The 20,078-nt window shown below is 43.1% G+C and overlaps 1 protein-coding gene across 3 annotated transcripts in view; it reads left to right on the forward strand.

The window, feature by feature from the left end:
- SLC4A7 (solute carrier family 4 member 7) overlaps window positions 1–20,078 on the forward strand; it is a 305,235-nt gene that overhangs the window by 146,715 nt on the left and 138,442 nt on the right. For all 3 annotated transcript variants that reach the window (XM_069212019.1, XM_069212017.1, XM_069212018.1), the window contains 4 exons: window positions 1,993–2,108; window positions 6,545–6,702; window positions 12,236–12,323; window positions 13,495–13,641. In XM_069212019.1, the coding sequence (XP_069068120.1) occupies window positions 1,993–2,108; window positions 6,545–6,702; window positions 12,236–12,323; window positions 13,495–13,641 (509 nt within the window). The remainder of the gene's footprint in view (window positions 1–1,992; window positions 2,109–6,544; window positions 6,703–12,235; window positions 12,324–13,494; window positions 13,642–20,078) is intronic.

Below are 20,078 nucleotides of genomic sequence, written 5' to 3' on the forward strand. Positions count from 1 at the left end.
GACTGGGAAGGGGGCTGGAGGCCACAGGTGGTCTTTTTGATCATTCGCCTGTCGTCTTACTGAAGAGTTTGTCTTTTGGATCTGTAAGGCACAAGTGTTGTAAAAATTAGTGAACTTGGGTATGGGGATTCCTTCTTCTACAAACTCTATTATTGATGGTCCCTCCCAGAGCGGAGTAGTTGAGGTGGAGCTGTGGCATGTTATTTGTAATATACACTCTTCATAAAATTTAGTTACACACAGGAACTTACTTCTGGCTTCCCATATAAAAATACTTTTTTGGTAGTCTTTCTGGCACCAGGTCTGCATTGTTTTTTTTTTTTTTTTAAACATTTTTATTGGGTTTATCAGTGCAAAGTATCATCCACTGAGATTTCTATATGAATGGCATAATACATTTGGAGCAGAGCATCAAAAATTTGCAGACACTTAGCCTCGTTTGCATTTTTCATTGGCAGTCCATAGTAAGCGCATCTTTCCAGTATTTTCTCACGTTTACGGGGACATCCTCGGGCCTCGTAAATTGGCTGCTCCTGGCGTGTGCATCAGTCGGCACCTCTCCCAGGTCTGCTGCTCTTTAACTCAGACCTGTGGCACCTTACACTGACAAGTGATGTAGGAATTTAAGAAAATAACTTCAGCTTTTTCTGTGACACAATATTCATCCTACTTCTTATCACCCCCGCTCCTTTCTTCACCTAGGTCTCTCTTCCTGGTCCCACTGGATGCAAAAGCTGCTTAGTGGCTTGTGGTGTAATACTAACCACTATCACTACACTATACTTATTTATTTTGGACTCTACACATTCTAATGTAGCATTGAGGCAATTATTGCCTTCTCTTCCTGGGAGTAGGTTTTCACTTGTCATGTGATTCACACACATGCTAATGAACAAGGCAGAGAGTTCTTCCAGGTGATTAACTGCATCAGTTGTTATGGCATAAGTGGTGTTTCAATTCACTAACCTTGTTACGCGAAAGGGGCCTACAAGCAAGATTCTCAACTTGTTTATTTTTTTTTTAAGCACACCGCCTTTTATGGTAGATTTAAGGCTTTAAAATCCAGGGCTGCTTTCAACTATTAGGCTGTGGTTCTTACATTATTGAGCTACAAAAAGAGTGATCTGCTTCTTGGCCTTTGAATATTAATTCCCAAAGTGGGGTTTGGCTATTGGTAGGGAGTGATTGACTTGCATTGAAAAGGTGTAGCACTGCTTGATTTATAAAAAAAAAAAAAAGAAAGAAGTGCCGGTGTCCGAAGCTCTGCTGAGAAGCCGGCGGCCATTGCAGTTAAACATTGGCGCGTCACATACCAAGACTGGTAGTCTTAATACACTACTAGATACTCCCTGCCCATGTTTCTCACTCTTCCTCCCTTTGTGTTGGCTTTGCCGTCTTTCTTTCCAATGTGTGTCTTTTTCTCCTCTTGTTCACTCTGTAAATATCAGATGCAGGAAAATCGGTGCTGGTTCCAAAAAATAAGTGATTGTGGCCTCCACAGACAAATAGCGACTCTAAGCACTGAAGTGTAGACTGCCAATTTGGACTAGGCGATAAATGCATAAAAAGGCCAAGTCTTGAAATCAATTCACTTTTCAAAGTTTGCTATACAATGGTTATCTGAACGTCCTCTGTCACCCCCACCTCATGCTGTATCCTCACGAGTTCTCACGCACCATCAGCTTTTTTTTTTCTCCTTTCTTTTTTTTAACCTTTTTAAATAAAAAATTGTATTCCAGGAAAGATTTGGTCTGCGCTTCCATCTCAAAACACTTTCTAAATGGCTCTCCATTTTATTTTCCTTTTTCATACCTAAAAAGGAAACCTGTGTTGTGCTGCATCCCAAGTACTAATATTGCTTACATGTATCTTATTGTTAACCTCATGTTGGTTTTAGTAGCTCACACATTGCGTGCTTGTCATCTTTCGAACCGCTTTCTCTTCTGCCACCAAACCTAGTATTAAACAATTTGATTTTGTTTGACTGCACAGGATTATTGCAGTCTCCTCAGTCGTCTCCTGGTAACTTGGAAGCTGGCAAAGTAGGAGATCCGAAAGGTAATGGATCGGGTGGAAGCCATGAGAACAGTACAGTTGACTTCAGTAGGGTAAGTGATAGCGAATGGAAATTTAAGAATATTTGGTTTTTTAGTTTTATTGTTGTACAGAAGGTCACCGACATGTCCAATAATATGTTCACAAATATTGTGCCTATTGTGTGCACGACTAATGTGGTACGAATGTCATTCTGCTCTTCATAGTATTGTTGAAGAGCGTTTACTTATGCAGTGATGTCACTAATCTAAGTTTTTCTGGCTTTTGGTTATGTGTGTATTCATTTGGTGTGTTTGTGAATCAGAAGCGGAAAATATACCTATTATACTGATGGGTACTAATCATTTGACCCAGGAAAAACATATGTTTTTGCTTTGATAATACCAATGTCCCAGCCTTGCAAAAATCCATGAATTGTATTGAATTAAAATTACATGTATTCACCCCTATTTGCAATAAAGGAAAGCCTTCCCAGGTACTAAAAATACTGTAAGTCAGTGCACTAACATCAGCGCTGGCATGCACACACAGACCAGTGTGCTCTCCATGCTTTTGTTGGTGTTAATCTGTTCTGCTGTTGCTAAACTTTTCTCAAAAAGAAAAATGTAAAATGGTGCAGCCTTCTGTGTTTAAGGATATGATTGGCTGTGAAGACCTGATTTCCTTGCTCCATCTACCATTATTTGAACCCATTGGGTGGAATTCTGTGAGGGTCTTCATAGACAACTTTAGGACTCTTCCCTGCCAAACCTGGGATGGGATGGCATTAATGGTCCTCTGTAACTAACCCAAAGTTCTGCGCTATTATTATTGCCCACAGAGCAGAGCTAGTACTGGCGAATAGGTCTGTATACCTGTTCTGAACCATCCACCCACATGTGTTTGTTCTAGGATAGTTGAACCCGGATTAATAGCTCCACAAGATCTTCTTGATAAGAGAATGCACAAAACTATTTACGAAAATATGGCCTTTTGGTACTGGGTACAGTGTGGGCTAAAACACTCACCTTAGACCAGATGCCCCAGGGGATGCCTAGTTTATACTGGGAATGAAACTCAAAAGGAGACCGAAAGAATGCTTGACAATAGTCGAACATCTGGCAGTAGTTTGAGGTAGCATTCCAAACCCATTGTGGGTTTTTGCCCCCCATATTAGACTTAGCCATATGCAAATCCACCTTTGTCTTTTCCAGTAGGAACAGTCCAACCCAGACCGCCATGCCAAGTCGGCTTTGAACCCAAACCCGAGCAACCTAAGACCAGTTGGTATTTATGGCTAAATGTAGAATAAAACGATTCAGGAGTGTGGTTCAGCACATCATTTTTGGTGCCCTGTGATTTTGTTTCCTTTGAAGATGAAAGTGACAGCATTCAATTTAGTTTGATTCTCCTAGTTCAGCTGGTGGTTTTATTTCTGAGCCATTTCTGCTGTCATGTCTGTGGTACTGAACATGTTATTTTGTCCACTAGATATTCAGGTAGAAATTCCCATGCTGGTTATCTGGAGCATCCTTACTAATTCCATGCTCAGTCACTTTATCGTTTCTTCCAAAGTAGAATTTGAATATGCTTTTCTGAAGTGGGAACTTAACATGCAGATGGTCTGATGTTGTGGTAGCACGTTTTGTGGTTTACTTCACCGGACACCATATCGCTTTCAGAATAAGCAGATATACTTGCATGCTGAGACTCACAAAAGAATTACTTTAAAGAAAGATTTTCCTGTCTTGAGAATGGCAACAAACCCTTTGTCCTCAGTCGGAAAAGTAAAAAGTCATGCCTATTGAGTGAGAGATAATGTAGGACAAATAAACTGAGTGAGTGCGAGGATGTGGAGTACATCCATAAAGAAGGGTGAATTATTTTTATTGCTCGAGTATTGACATACCGATCCCCCTCAAAGTATACCCTTCAAAGGATGGTGTTTGATGGCCTTTGAGGTATCTGCTTTGTATTCATGTTACAAGTCGCACAATGTATTGTAAAATCACAAATGGTGATTAATTTATTAAGATGGCAAGCAGGCTTACTTTACTTTAGTCATAAGTTGTTTAACGATTCTATTTTCCTGTGCCTACAGGAATTTCTATGCAACTCTAGTTCAAGTGGAAATATGACATGTCACTTTTATCAGAATTATGTACCTTGTTGAATAGAAAACTCCGATAGTGCAGCAGTTTCAACATGTTGTCCTAACTTTATCCACATGCCTTCTAAACTCTCCCTGTGCATCTTTGTCACCAGGAAAATTCCTCCTGTGACCAACTTGTAAGCATTTCACAACTACACCATGGAAGAATTACATTGTGTACAAACTGGCCCTCCTCTAAGAAACAAGGCGTTGCAACTCCAGTTCATGCCAGTTCTTCTCGCAAGCCCCACCTAAGTGGTTTTGTTTTTGCTGTCTCTCTTGACCAGCCCAAAAATTGGGTGGCCTAAGTTTATTAAAAAACAAAAAAAATCCTTCCAGTTTATCTTTGCTAGTCCACTTAGGGAATTACTTTCATACCCTCTTTTGCAGCCTTTAACCACCTATCCTAGCTCCTAAGTCTCTCCTATATGGAACCATTTGTAATCTCTGCTTCTGTGACTTGCACCACCATGAAGGAGATTTCTGTTCATACTAATAGAACATATCTGTCATATGCCTGCACTGTCCACCTTCGATACACACAGCTATGAGGTTGCCTAACTGCTTTGCCCCTTAAAGCACATTACTAAACAAACCAGGAAGTCCGAGACCATATGGCATTCCAAAAATTCATCAGATTTTTATTTTACTTGGATTATGTCACTTATTAGAAGGGCCAGCGTTAGCGGCGCTCTGTGTGACAAGTCTTTTTTGGTGCCCCCTCCCCCCCCCCCCCCCACCCCACGACCACCTCCACTATCACCTGGCAAATGTGCTCCTCCTCTCCCTAGCCTCCCTTTCACATACATTCATTTGTTTTAAAGCACTTATAAAGGCTTGCTTTACTAATCCACTCAGCTATCCACGTAAACTATAGTTATGTTCTTTGCAGCACGCATATTAGCCCTCTGTGCTAATTTATGGCGAGTCAAAGCTGCAGCTAGACAAAACTCCCATCTCTCTCCCTAGCAGGATCATTAATCACAAGAGGTATCTTGACATTTTAATTGCTTCCTGAAGGTTGGCCATGCAAGGTAATTTTCAGCAGGTGCTTTTAAATCTCAAGTTGCATAAATCTTTGGTAAACACAGCGCCCCCAATCCAGGTCAGCACTCTGTGCGGCCTCACCGCTTGCACCCACCTGCTTATTAGGACTGGTGGCTCACCCAAAGTGGCCTTCTTGAGACCTTCATTCTGTTGTCTGATGTTGGGCTACAAGATCATTCCCTTTTTGAACTTTCTGGTAAACATGAAAGTCCCATGCTTATGTGCTGCTTTGATTTCACTCTCATTGGTACCTTTCAGTGCTCTTGCATATCCCTTGTATTAAACTGTTTTTGATAGTGGTTGCCCTCCCCTGCCCTTCCTTTCATGTGTTGTAACTGCTAGAGTGCGGAGAGGAGAGCCGCAAATGTGTGAAAGCTTGTGCAGTATTTTTTTTCCGATCAGAACACCCAACAACGAAAAGATCTTTACGTGGTATGCTTTGGACTAAAGGTTCTCTAAAGAATGTGATGCACCCCCTTCCTGTGAAGTGTTTGTGTTCCTAATTTTGAGTTTGTTTTCCTACTATGGAGTTAATCCTAAAATAAACAATTGAGGTACCCCAGGTTCTCGTCTAATCCTTTTGTCTTTGTTTTAAATTCTGTTCTTCACAACCTTCATAATTTTGCTTGGCCTTTTTGTGTTCCCCCTCCTCGTTTCCTGTTTGGCAGGAAGCGGACTCTTGGCAGTGTAGTTGTGGCACACTTGGTGTGGGACTCAGGAGGTCAGCTGTAAGTCTTTATGGTTAGCTGTGCTACAAGTGTTATTAACCTCTGGTGCTGGTCAACGTGTCTTACTGCTTCCGTAAACCTGTTTGTACTTTGAATGTAAGTTATTGTGGTGTCATGTATTGAACGGTTACCTTCATGGAATTATACGCATGCAGAACTGCACTGGTTACTTTAGTTTGTTGGAACCATAGTCCAGGTTTCTTGTTAGTATAGTAATCTGTCTCTCCCCCTCCCCCCCTTATTTAAAACTTAAGCAAGGCTCAGTGCTCAAGGTTCTGAAGCATGCTGTATACTTGCATGGGATCACCTGTATATGCCCTCATTTTGACACACTGTTCATTTACATGTTGTACATGTGCATTACATTACTACTCATCAGAAGTATAAAAATGTAAGTTGGAAAGCTCCATCAGTACCACTGTTTCCAAGACAGTTTAGTTATTGTTCGTTGAATAAGTTCTTTATTAAAAATAAAAAAAATAAAAAAAAATGAGTTCCAAAATATTTTTAGAGAAACATTTTCCTGAGCCTGCGTGAGCGATGCAGAGAATAAACTTAACTTGACTTTCTCACATTTGATAAGGTTGACATGAACTTCATGAAGAAGATCCCGCAAGGTGCGGAGGCATCTAATGTTCTGGTGGGAGAGGTGGAGTCCTTGGAGAGGCCCATCATTGCTTTTGTGCGATTGTCTCCCGCTGTTCTACTATCGGGGCTCACAGAGGTCCCTGTTCCCACAAGGTAAGAATTATTTTGTTTACTGTTTTTCAGCTTAGCAAGTACAAACACTCCCACACATACTTACACTTCATTAGACGTGCACTAATGCTCCTCCCTACAATTATCACTTTTCATTGAATTCTCTCTGTTTAAGGGAGAATCGTAAATTACAAATTTCTAATAGTACATTGGTTCAGTGCAATGAAATACGCCACTATCGGTTTCCTTAATTCTTACTACTAACAGTGTTTGTGTAGTATCCCCATAATCTCTATCAAAGTAGGATAGTGAACCAATATGCTGAGATTTTCTGGGCATGTACATAATGGCAGCCCAGAACCTTTGTCCCTTGTACTATCAGAAAATGTTTTTTTTTTTTTTTTTTTTTTTAAATGTTTTACTTAATGAAATGGTTGAGGACGAAGCTAAGGAACCTCATTTTATAAACTTCTACCACAAATAGAATGTCTTCAATTTGTACATTTATAGTGCTCCAGTATTGTCTGCAGGTAAAGTGCTCTCTGGGGTCCTAAATCCAGACAAAAAGATGTTGCAGTGATGGTTAAGTACAGTGCAAATGAAGTAACCTGTAGGAAGCCAAGAAGCAGGAAAAGCCCACAACAGTTTGGATGTAGAATTTGGATCCCGTCATATCTTCTGTCACACAGCTTTATTTATCACGCATTCATTTATGATGGAGTTGCCAAGGACCCCAGCTTGGTTGTCTTGATCTGCAGTACAACTCAAATTGGGGAGGGGCACAAATGACTGCCTGGAAGACTTGTATTACTGGTGATATGCCTTACATGCTTTGACCTTCTGCCCCAACTTGCTAAAGATTAGCAATGCAGAACTCACATGCCACACTGTCTGTTTGCCGGCAACTCCAGTGCAACGGAGGCGGTGGTGTAGTGGTTACCAAGATGTGGCAGTGCCGTAGTGAAGTGTGTGGAGGGCCTGGCATCCAGAAGTGTCCTGGGGTGAGAGCTGCAAGTGTGCCTTAGACATATGATGCATCTGATCTGTAATAGTGGGCCTGGCAAGCCTGGTTGTATTGGGGGCATGCTTCTGTGGATCCCAAATCTGGAGGGAGGTTGAAACCCTCACCCCCCCCCCCCCCTCCCCACCCCCCAGTACACATGATGAACAGGTGTCTCCTCTGTCGGCCTCACAGTGGAGCAGATTTGTGATCAACTGAAGCTACAGCTAACTAGCATCCAGCTTGAGCTACCATTGCAGTTCATAGAGTAGTGCTTAACCTGTTTTATAAAAACTATCTGTGGTCAGAAAGGGGCCTGTTCAAGTTTTAAAATTGAGAAATTAAGTTTTTATTGAAATTACTTGAAAAGAGTGAACCCCACCTCAACCAAAGAAACTGACACAGAAAGCCTTACTTCCCTATTTGCAAATTAGGATGCCTCTGCAAGTTCTACGGAGGAGTAGCAAGTTCTAAGGGGGACCAGCCATGCGAATATCGATTATGGCCCTTGTAAAGGCAGAACATTTGGACTCGATCTAAAAATATTTAAACTAGAACTACGTGAAGAACTCAGTGGCGTAGACAAAATATACAAGACCTTCCCGGTAAGGGGGGGAAAGATTAGAGAACTACACAAGGACGATTATGCCGTTCTTTCACTGGTGGTTGAGATAAAATCCAAAATAGATGTTTTAGAACTGAAACACAGGAAAAACACAATCAAATGCAGCAACTGAAAAGGCTTGACATGGTACTTTTATGAGCGGAAGACTTAGAGGACACATTTCAAATGAGAGAACCTACACTTTAGAGGCCTTAAAGAAGGTCAGAGGGCGCAGATATGATCATCTTTGTGTATTGTCTATGTCAACACTTGGGTGATATATACCCCAAGCTGAAAATAGAGCACACAGAATGGGCCTGAGGCACCCACGGCACAAAGAAAATGTGGTCAAATTTCACTATGTCTTGGAAAGAGGGGAAATCCTCAACCTGTGGAAGAAGAGCAAAGAAAAAAACTTTCCAAAAAGACCTCACAACTAGATATTGATGTGTCTGCAGGAAACTCATTTAAAGAGAATCAGCCAATATAGAGCGAGGTAAAAGATGTACCTCAATGCTTATACTATGCATCGGCAGGGTCTACACATAATGGAGTGACATTTTTTAGAGACCATACTGGAGATTTGAATGGAGTGTGGGACCCCCAGCTAGAGAGTGCACCCTAATCATGCCCCACCCCAATGTGCTCTCTCCCCAAATTCAATGAGTTTGGAATTAGATATATGGAGGGTATCACATCTGATAAATACAGATTACACATTTCACTCATGTGAACCTCTCTGCCACGTGTGTATGATTTACTTATATGCAATGCACTGATCTCTGCGATAGTGTCGGCTGATATAGGTATGATTTCAGTTTCCGATCACTCACCCTTGTATATAGAACCTTATATCCCTTATATATAAGGGATAAGATACCCTTGTTGTCAAGAATGAACCCATCACTTCTGAGAAACACTTTAAAGAATAGTTGGGCAAACATAGAATACTGTATTGCAGAAAATGTTACAGGTGAAGTAGAATGCAACAGTATGTGATTTCTTTTAAGGGATTAATGAGAGGTAGGTGTGTATTACATTACCAATTAGGTGTAAACTGGTGGCTCTTCAGTACGAATTATGGATTCCCTAGTTTAACAGAGTAGAGCTCGCACTTCTACACTTTAAGCATGGGATATTTTTGTCCAGGGGCAAGGTAGGTGCACCCTTGGCTAGATTACATGCTAAGAGACGGAATTTATCAAAGCGATCCAGTCAGCACATAGTGTATCTTTGAGGGACTGGGATAAATTGGCAGAATTCCTTCACTTTTTTCATGTCCCTTTCTACAAAAGAGTAAAACCTCAGTTGCACGCCAACATGAAATAAAAATGCACAACGACTTAAAATAACACTTGCCCGAAGGGAAATCTGGAAGCGCATATTTGAGAAGAGGTCAAGAAAGTGATAGCCTTGCTAAAGCTGAAGACGGCTCCAGGACCAGATGGGTTCCTAGACTGTTTTACAAAATATACAGCAGTAAGCTGATCCCAAGATTAACCACTTTATTCAGTCATTGTGCAGAGATAGGTGAAGCTTTTTTTTTTTCCTAGAGGAAAAAGGCGATCATTACAGTTATCCCTAAACCTAGCATAGACACAAAATATTGTACCTCATATAGAACTATATCCCTACACAACTGAGATGCAAACTTGTACTCTAAAAATTCTGGCAATGAGATCAGTTTTAGCCCGATTTGGTGGCTCCTGTTAAAGCACTATTTTTAAATTTCTATTATTATTATTATTGCTGGAAGACAATCCATGATCCTGTCCACAGGGCAGTCCACCCAGTTGAAGTGAATATAAATAAGATGATACCGGCAGCTCTCCTGTCTTTGGACGCAGAAAAAGCTTTTGACTGGGTGTATTGGACCTTTGTATCCAATGTGATAATACGTATCGGGGTGGGTCCCAGCTATAATAAGATTTTAACAAATTATAGATTTCTCAAGGCAGTCTAGAGCAGTGCACTTGGAAAGAGGCACAAGACAAGGCTCTCTTGTCCCCTTATTGTTTGCACTGAACATAGAAACATTTGCAGACACAATCTGACACTCACAAGACATTGAAGAGATACGATTTGGGCCAGATAATCAGCTATAATATATATTTTTAAAATGTCTTTCTGACACTCCACTTGGCAACATTCCCTGTCTGCAGTGATTTTTCAACTGGCTGAATTTGAAGCAGTGACTGAGTAAAAGATAAATCTGGAGAAATTCCAAATCCACAACATATAATTAGACCGTGAGCAAAGGAGGGGTCATGTAGTTTCCCTTCCCTTGAAGAGGGGCAAAGGAACACATTGAATATTTGGGAATTATGATAACTTCCACAATACCAGGCCTTTTCAGAGCTAATGTCCCTCCCTTGGTAGATTTAATCAAACATCTAATACCATGGGCACCACTCTTCTTGTCCTGGACAAGAACCGTTGATTTAGTAAAAATGAACATTTTGCTTAGGCCTTTATCTCTTAAGCATTTCCCATCCCTGTTTTTTTATTTTATTTGTTAATTACAGCAATTACAGAGACAAATAAGCAAATGTATCTGTAATAAAGCCAAACCAATGTTATCGGTACGATTATTGCAACAAACTAAGTCCCAAGGAGTTGTGGCCTTCCCCACTTTAGAAATTTCTTCAAAGCCACCAAATATTGAGTGATTAACAGTGGTCCAGACTTGAATCAGAAGCCCCCTGGGTGCATATGTAACATGTAATCACAGGCAGGACAATGTGGAATATTGTATGGTTGAAGCTGTTTTTTTAGACCATCAAATGTATACTTAAGCACCCCTGTAGCTCCAGCTCTGAACTATATGGGACAGGATACAGAAACGCTGCGAACTGGCAACCTTCCCATCACCTTGTTCCCCAGTTGTTTTTTTTTTTTTTTTTTTAAATCCATCCTATTTCTACCGCAGTGAGGTGTGAAGGGGTCATAAATGAAGGTGGGGGGTGGGATGTCGAGTGGTGTTAGATATGTTTAACACAATAATCCAATCCTTTCCCCGGTGTACGGAAGAATTCGGTTTAGTGGTTTAGATGAAAAAGACATTGATATGCCCAAATCAGTGGATTTCTTCCTCCCCTAGGGATCTCCTGGTTTATATTAATCTTTATTGATAACAGATATAAATTTAAAATGGGCTTTAATGTCAACCTCAGACCAGGCACCTAATAAGAAATCCTATTAAAACAATAGGATACTTTGCGACGCCATGGGGAATTTCCTTAAGTGATGTATGGCTGGTTCTGCTCTTGCATGTTTGAGCTGCTTTTACTCAGTACCAACGGAGACTGTTGGAGACTGTGTGGGGTGCAGGGTCCGGTGCTTCACATTTGGTGGGGGTGTTAGGACGAAGTTAGAAAAACGCTGTGCCGCATGCTTGCGTCGACAGGCCTTCAATAATTCTGTTGGGCCTCAGACCTGCAATGCCTAAGCATACCACATTGGTACACGGTCCTGCAGCGTCTAGGTGCAGCAAAATTTGCTTTCGGTTTTAATTGACTGGTCTATGTTGTGCATCAAATGTTCCATGCCCAAGATGGAGGACTTGTGGGGAGACGATGACGACAAATGAGGAACACTACCAGAAGTGTTGAAGTGTACCCACCTAGATGTAGAGCAATGGTAATATTTGTTCAAAATACCTGAACGGAGCATTCTTATAAGGGAGGATGAAGGGATCACATTGTATAAGCTGTAATGCTGGGGTCACAACTCTGGTATAGAGGGAGTGGATTGTGTGTTACTGAAGTCGTAACCAATGAAAATTGAATAAAAAGCTATTAGTAAAATAAATATATAATTTTGATTTAATCCTTGATTTATGAGCCGGATGAAATGTGAGCTGGTTAAATGAGCATTTCCCTTTGTGCCTTCAAATTGAGGTTGAGGATTAAAAACTCTTCCAAGACTTTGAGTAGACTGGTAGACATGCCATTTCCATTGTTTCTTCACAGGTTCTTATTTCTGCTCCTGGGTCCACAGGGAAAAGTGCCACAGTACCATGAAATTGGCAGATCGATAGCTACCCTTATGACAGATGAGGTAATGTACAATTTGTAATTCTCCGTGCCTGTGCACTTTTTTTAATATGACTTGCTTAATAAAGAGGATCTGTTTGTGGTGCTGAACCATTTAAATATCCTAGGTAATACCTTAGTGCATCAATTATCCGCAATCCTGCTTATGTGCCACCCACTGAGGGTCATGTTGGTTTAATGAAGGCGCAGCATGTGTACCGTATAAATGTGTCTATTTTAGCAAAGTACTTAGCCAAAAACTACCAATAAATCATAATTCTATAGACAGAATTATGTAGGTGTATTTTTTTTATTTTTTTTATCTCTTATGTTGCATAGTTACGGAAATGTACTTTTCTTAGTTTAGTGACGTGCAAGCCTGTTTACAGTGCTTCATAACATCTAAACTGTGATTAAAAAGGGATGCATTTCCCAACTGTACAATACTGTCTTAATTCGGAGCCTTGAATTCCTGAGGAGGCTGTGGGTTGGACTTTGCCATATTGAAAATGTGAAGTGGATTAATGATGCTTTCTAAGAAACCCATAGCCACTGGGACGGACCTGTTGGAACCAGACTGACAGACCACAGAAGCACCCTTACTTCACAGCTAAATGCAAATCAAGCATCCCTTCTCACTGCCTCAGTAGGTGTGCCCTTGTAGTGCCTATGGGTGTTTTTAGAGACATTTCTCATCTGGGTCAGGGTGGCCCTCAATGCAGAATGTCATTGCTCCTGTGACATATTTAACTCTGGCCTCCTATAGGGGTAATCTTGGTTTCCCCCTTTTGATACCAGTAGAAGACATCTCACTGTCGTGCAAGAGAACTTAATCACATGAGTAGATCCACAGTGCAGGATTCATGACAGCCACCATCTTCTCCTTGGACTTGAGGTTTAATAGTTTTCAGAGGGTTGAAAACATAAAATGGGATGTTGCTATTAACTGTAGCTTGTGTGGGCAATCATGTTACACATACCTTTCCAAATGTTTTACATTCTTGGCATCAGTGGGTGAAATTTGAACACTGAGTAGTGTAAAGCAATGTTATTTGCCACGCATGTAACTGGCCTTGTCTGCACCTGGGGCCTCTAGAACCTTTGTGTCACACTGCTCTGATTTTCTGGTACTTTGACTTGGATGATGATGCCTTCATAAACCATTTGCTTTTTTTTTTTTTCTTCTCCCCCGAAAGGTGTTCCATGATGTTGCCTATAAAGCTAAAGACAGAATTGATTTACTATCAGGAATTGATGAGTTTTTAGACCAAGTAACTGTCCTTCCTCCAGGAGAATGGGACCCAACAATACGTATTGAGCCTCCAAAATGTGTTCCTTCCCAGGTGAGTTTAGGAACTACAACACCCTGCCCCTCTCCCAATATTTTTCCTTTTTGTTTTAAATTAGACTTTGGAGAAGCATTTCCTGATTTTGTTGATGGTATACATATAGTACCATAGATCAGTCCAGTTTTCGTACCGGCAACAAAGTTCATGCAAATGAAAGCTTGTTAGCATATGCTGTCCACTTAAGTCCTTTTTAAGAGGTTAGTTAGTGTGGAGTAATTATGGACCACAGTTCAGTAAGGGGATGTGTGGCAAAAGGGCAAAAAACCTCATGTGTAATTTGCTGCTATAATGCCTCACTCGCTGTGATTAGAGCCTAAACCACCTACAAATCCAAAATGTACGCCACCCAGGGTACCGCTAAACCAGTGGTCTCCCAACAATGTATAGAAGAGTACGTGCTTAAACAGCAACCCAGAAAATTCTTTGATCTCATACAGGCTTGGAGAAGGCTGAACAAATCTCAAATCGGTGCATTCAAGTGTAATATAAGACTTACTCTTAATGCCACGTTGTAGGAGGTTGGCTCTGTATGTGCTATTTCAAAGTAAGGAATAGCATGCACAGAGTCCAAGGGTTCCCCTTAGAGGTAAAATAGTGGTAAAAATAGATAATACTAATGCTCTATTTTGTGGTAGTGTGGTCGAGAAGTAGGCTTAGCCAAGGAGTAGTGTTAAGCATTTGTTGTACATACACATAGACAATAAATGAGGTACACACACTCAGAGACAAATCCAGCCAATAGGTTTTGTTATAGAAAAATATCTTTTCTTAGTTTATTTTAAGAACCACAGGTTCAAATTTAACATGTAATATCTTGTTTGAAAGGTATTGCAGGTAAGTACATTAGGAACTTTGAATCATTTCAATTGCATGTATACTTTTCAAGTTATTCACAAATATCTATTTAAAAAGTGGACACTTAGTGCAATTTTCACAGTTCCTGGGGGAGGTAAGTTTTTTTGTTAGTTTTACCAGGTAAGTAGGACACTTACAGGGTTCAGTTCTTGGTCCAAGGTAGCCCACCGTTGGGGGTTCAGAGCAACCCCAAAGTTACCACACCAGCAGCTCAGGGCCGGTCAGGTGCAGAGTTCAAAGTGGTGCCCAAAACGCATAGGCTAGAATGGAGAGAAGGGGGTGCCCCGGTTCCGGTCTGCTTGCAGGTAAGTACCCGCGTCTTCGGAGGGCAGACCAGGGGGGTTTTGTAGGGCACCGGGGGGGACACAAGCCCACACAGAAATTTCACCCTCAGCGGCGCGGGGGGCGGCCGGGTGCAGTGTAAGAACAAGCGTCGGGTTCGCAATGTTAGTCAATGAGAGATCAAGGGATCTCTTGAGCGCTGCAGGCAGGCAAGGGGGGGCTTCCTCGGGGAAACCTCCACTTGGGCAAGGGAGAGGGACTCCTGGGGGTCACTTCTGCAGTGAAAGTCCGGTCCTTCAGGTCCTGGGGGCTGCGGGTGCAGGGTCTTTTCCAGGCGTCGGGACTTAGGTTTCAGAGAGTCGCGGTCAGGGGAAGCCTCGGGATTCCCTCTGCAGGCGGCGCTGTGGGGGCTCAGGGGGGACAGGTTTTGGTACTCACAGTCGTAGAGTAGTCCGGGGGTCCTCCCTGAGGTGTTGGTTCTCCACCAGCCGAGTCGGGGTCGCCGGGTGCAGTGTTGCAAGTCTCACGCTTCTTGCGGGGAGTTGCAGGGTTCTTTAAAGCTGCTTCTTGAAACAAAGTTGCAGTCTTTTTGGAGCAGGTCCGCTGTCCTCGGGAGTTCCTTGTCGTCGTCGAAGCAGGGCAGTCCTCAGAGGATTCAGAGGTCGCTGGTCCCTTTGGAAGGCGTCGCTGGAGCAGAGTTCTTTGGAAGGCAGGAGACAGGCCGGTGAGTTTCTGGAGCCAAGGCAGTTGTTGTCTTCTGGTCTTCCTCTGCAGGGGTTTTCAGCTGGGCAGTCCTTCTTGTTGTTGCAGGAATCTAATTTTCTAGGGTTCAGGGTAGCCCTTAAATACTAAATTTAAGGGCGTGTTTAGGTCTGGGGGGTTAGTAGCCAATGGCTACTAGCCCTGAGGGTGGGTACACCCTCTTTGTGCCTCCTCCCAAGGGGAGGGGGTCACAATCCTAACCCTATTGGGGGAATCCTCCATCTGCAAGATGGAGGATTTCTAAAAGTTAGTCACCTCAGCTCAGGACACCTTAGGGGCTGTCCTGACTGGCCAGTGACTCCTCCTTGTTGCTTTCTTTGTTCCCTCCAGCCTTGCCGCCAAAAGTGGGGGCCGTGGCCGGAGGGGGCGGGCAACTCCACTAAGCTGGAGTGCCCTGCTGGGCTGTGACAAAGGGGTGAGCCTTTGAGGCTCACCGCCAGGTGTTACAGCTCCTGCCTGGGGGAGGTGTTAGCATCTCCACCCAGTGCAGGCTTTGTTACTGGCCTCAGAGTGACAAAGGCACTCTCCCCATGGGGCCAGCAACATGTCTCTAGTGTGGCAGGCTGCTGGAACCAGTCAGCGTACACAGATAGTCGGTTAAGTTTCAGGGGGCACCTCTAAGGTGCCCTCTGGGGTGTATTTTGCAATAAAATGTACACTGGCATCAGTGTGCATTTATTGTGCTGAGAAGTTTGATACCAAACTTCCCAGTTTTCAGTGTAGCCATTATGGTGCTGTGGAGTTCGTGTTTGACAAACTCCCAGACCATATACTCTTATGGCTACCCTGCACTTACAATGTCTAAGGTTGTGTTTAGACACTGTAGGGGTACCATGCTCATGCACTGGTACCCTCACCTATGGTATAGTGCACCCTGCCTTAGGGCTGTAAGGCCTGCTAGAGGGGTGACTGACCTATACTTGCATAGGCAGTGAGAGGCTGGCATGGCACCCTGAGGGGAGTGCCATGTCGACTTACTCATTTTGTTCTCACTAGCACACACAGGCTTGTAAGCAGTGTGTCTGTGCTGAGTGAGGGGTCTCTAGGGTGGCATAATACATGCTGCAGCCCTTAGAGACCTTCCCTGGCATCAGGGCCCTTGGTACCAGAGGTACCAGTTACAAGGGACTTATCTGGATGCCAGGGTGTGCCAATTGTGGGATCAAGGGTACATTTTAGGTGAAAGAACACTGGTGCTGGGGCCTGGTTAGCAGGGTCCCAGCACACTTCTCAGTCAAGTCAGCATCAGTATCAGGCAAAAAGTGGGGGGTAACTGCAACAGGGAGCCATTTCTTTACACACGTTTAAAAAAAAAAAAAAAAAAAACCTTAGCCCTCTGGCCTTGAACCAAGATGAAAAGAATTGCATTTTGCTGTGAATACCTCTTCTCGCTTGACCCTGCCCAATTAAATCTCTAAGGTCACCAGTAGGTCAGATTAGGATGGTTGGGAAGACCTTCATGGTGGAAAGCTTCAGTGGCCTTGGCTACAATTAAAAACATACAGTTGATAAATAATGCACTAGAGCAAGGAGCGTAACTGAGGCTAGGCAAGAAGTTAGATGCAGTAACCGCTCATCAGAGTCTCATCGCTTGAACTATTGCCATTTAAGATGTTGAGGCTGGTTAGCAGGAGGTTGAGAATACCTAATGTACCAACTTTTCAGTAGTGAAGGCCAAATGCATAGTTAGTGTGCGGTTGCAAGAGTCAGTTTAGCAGATGTATTAGTTTTTGCTTTTGCATAAAGCATGCCACCCTTACTCCTTTACACTACTGTACTTTCCTTTGCATCAATGTTGGCATGATGTATATTAGAAATTGGGTCTGTAGTTGGTAGTGATTTGCACCCTGTCCTAGTAGGGACCCTTACTCGAGTCAGGTTAAGGGAGTCGCACAACTAAGATAATTCTTGCTCATGCCCTTGGTAGCTTGGCTCAAGCAGTCAGGCTTGTCTCAGAGGCATTGTGTGAAGTATTTGTATACTCCCCAGTATCACAGCGAAAACACCACAAAAGTACTCATACCAGTTTATAGCCAACATTTATCAAGATAAAACCAGGCCAAAATGACAAAATCCAGCATACACAAGTAAAGATTACATTTTTCAAAGATTAACTATAGTGTAGCGCTTAGATACACAATAGCTCCAACTGGGGCTATCAAGGTGTCTTGACTGAGTCGCTTCCAACAGTCCTACGCCACTCGCGAGGGAGTGCCGGTCGGTCCCGGAGTCGCACGGACTCTGGGTAACAGTACCTTGGAAAACGATGAGGAAACACACTGCAAAGAGTTTGGGAGGTGAGGCGTTGCCAGAGCTGGTGTGGCATCAGTTCCTTACTGCTACTGTGGAGATGAGGCATCATTTCCTTGCGGTTGCAGAGGACGCAATATGGCATCGGTGGTGAGGCGTTGGTTCAGTCCATCAAGGCAGGATCGATAAATCCAGCATGTCAAGATGCAATGTGTCTGCTTGGTGGTGTCGCAATTATACCACATGCCACGGGTTCTGCGACGTTGCTCACGGTGTGGCGGGACTCCGGAGGTGCTGCAGGGTTGTCGGGCCTTTGTTGGAGGTCTTGGTTGTTGCACTCAGCGGGGACCACAGCTCCAGTGGAGGCAGTGGCATGGAGTGGGCGAGCGGCGCCGGTTCTGAAGTCGCTCTGAGGTCTGTGCTTAGTTCCTTCTTGGTTGCAGCAGAGCTCACTTCCAAGGGCCCAGGAACTGGATTTAGCACCACTTGGCAATTCAGGACTCTCAGCAAAAGAGCCTATTCGCTGGTAGGTGAAGTCTTCGATAGCCCTGAGACTTTTTAACAGGAGGCAAGCTCAGTTCAACTACTTGGAGAACCTTGGAAACCAGGATGTAGAAAGCAAAGTCTAGGCCTTTCACTCCAAGGACTGAGGTAGCAAGCAGCAGCAGCCAGCACAGCACAGCAAAGCAACAGAGTGGCAGTCCCTCCTACAGCATCCAGCTCTTCTTCCTGGCAGAATGTCCTCAGTTCAGAAGTGTTCTATCTATGTGGTGTCAGAAGTCCAGTACGTATACCCATTTCTGTCTTTGAAGTAGGTAAAGTTCAAAGAGAAGCCTTTGAAGTGCACAAGACCATGTCTTTCCTTCCCTGGCCCCCAGACACATTCCAGGGGTTCAGGGACTGCTTTGTGTAAGGACAGGCACAGCTCATATTCAGGTGCAAGTGTCTGCTCCTCCCAGCACTCTAGCTCAGGAAGACTCATCAGCCTGGTGATGGACCATCAGGATATGCGGGCACACCTCGGCTCACTTTGTGTGACTGAGTGAATACACAAACAGCCCAACTGTCATCCTGACCTAGACCTATATTCCACAGACAGGCAGAGATGCAGATGGTTAAGCAAGAAAATGGCCACTTTCTAAAAATGGCATTTTTAAACTCCGTTCAAAAACCAACTTCACCAAAAAGTGTATTTTTATATTGCGAGTTCAGAGACCCCAAACTAGATATCTCGATTTGCTCCCAGTGGGAAATTACACTTAAAGGATATTTCAAGGCAAATCCCTGTTACCCTATAGGAGAGATGGTCCTTGCAATAGTGAAAAATGAAACAAATTTAGCAGTATTTCACTATCGGGACATGTAACCACACACCAGTACATGTCCTACCTTTTAAATACTCTGCACCCTGGCCATGTGGCTGCCTTGGACCTACTTTAGGGGTGACTTACATGCAGTAAAAGGTAAGATTTTGGCTTGGCAAGTGAGTGCACTTGTCTTGTTGAAATGGCAGTGTAAACCTGCCCACACAGACACTGCAGAGGCAGGTCTGAGGCCTGTTTACAGAACTACTCATGTGGGTGACACAATCAGTGCTGCAGGTCCACAAGTAGCTTGCGATTTACAGGCCCTGGGCACACATGGTGCACTATACTAGGGATTATTTACTAGTAAATCAACTATGCCAGTCATGGGTTAACCAATACAATTTACACAGAGAGCACTTGCACTGGACTGCAGTGGTAGAGTGCCCAGAATCCGAAAACCAGCAAAAACGTTCAGCACAAGATCAAAAAACAAGATGTCAGAAGCCAAGGCGGGGGAAACCACGGCAAGAGCTGAAGGTTCTAATAATGTACTTACAATAGCTGTTGTATTTGAAGTTCTGTTATGTTCTAGGACACTCCAGCCTTGAATAATGAAAGTGTTTTTTTTTTTTTTTACCCCCCCCCCCCGTTGCATGCAAATTTACATGCTAATAAGTTTGCCGTGTTTGCTTGGTAAATATTGCTATCTTGTCAACTTAGTTGTGCTAATGAAATTATCAGCATGTTACTGCAGACTCCAAATGAAGAGATATTTCAAATGGAAAACCTGATTATGGTAGCGTGTTTGCCTAACCGTACCTTAAATATTGTTTGTCATAGTTCTTATTTCCAGCTCACCGATAAACCACATGTGGGAACACATATTTGACCAGTTAATCAGGAACTGATGTTAACTGTATAGCATTACTTTTGATAAGTGAGGTCTACATTCTATGACCCCTACAGCTATTTAAC

The sequence above is a fragment of the Pleurodeles waltl genome, chromosome 10, assembly GCF_031143425.1.
Source record: "Pleurodeles waltl isolate 20211129_DDA chromosome 10, aPleWal1.hap1.20221129, whole genome shotgun sequence".
Taxonomy (NCBI): domain Eukaryota; kingdom Metazoa; phylum Chordata; class Amphibia; order Caudata; family Salamandridae; genus Pleurodeles; species Pleurodeles waltl.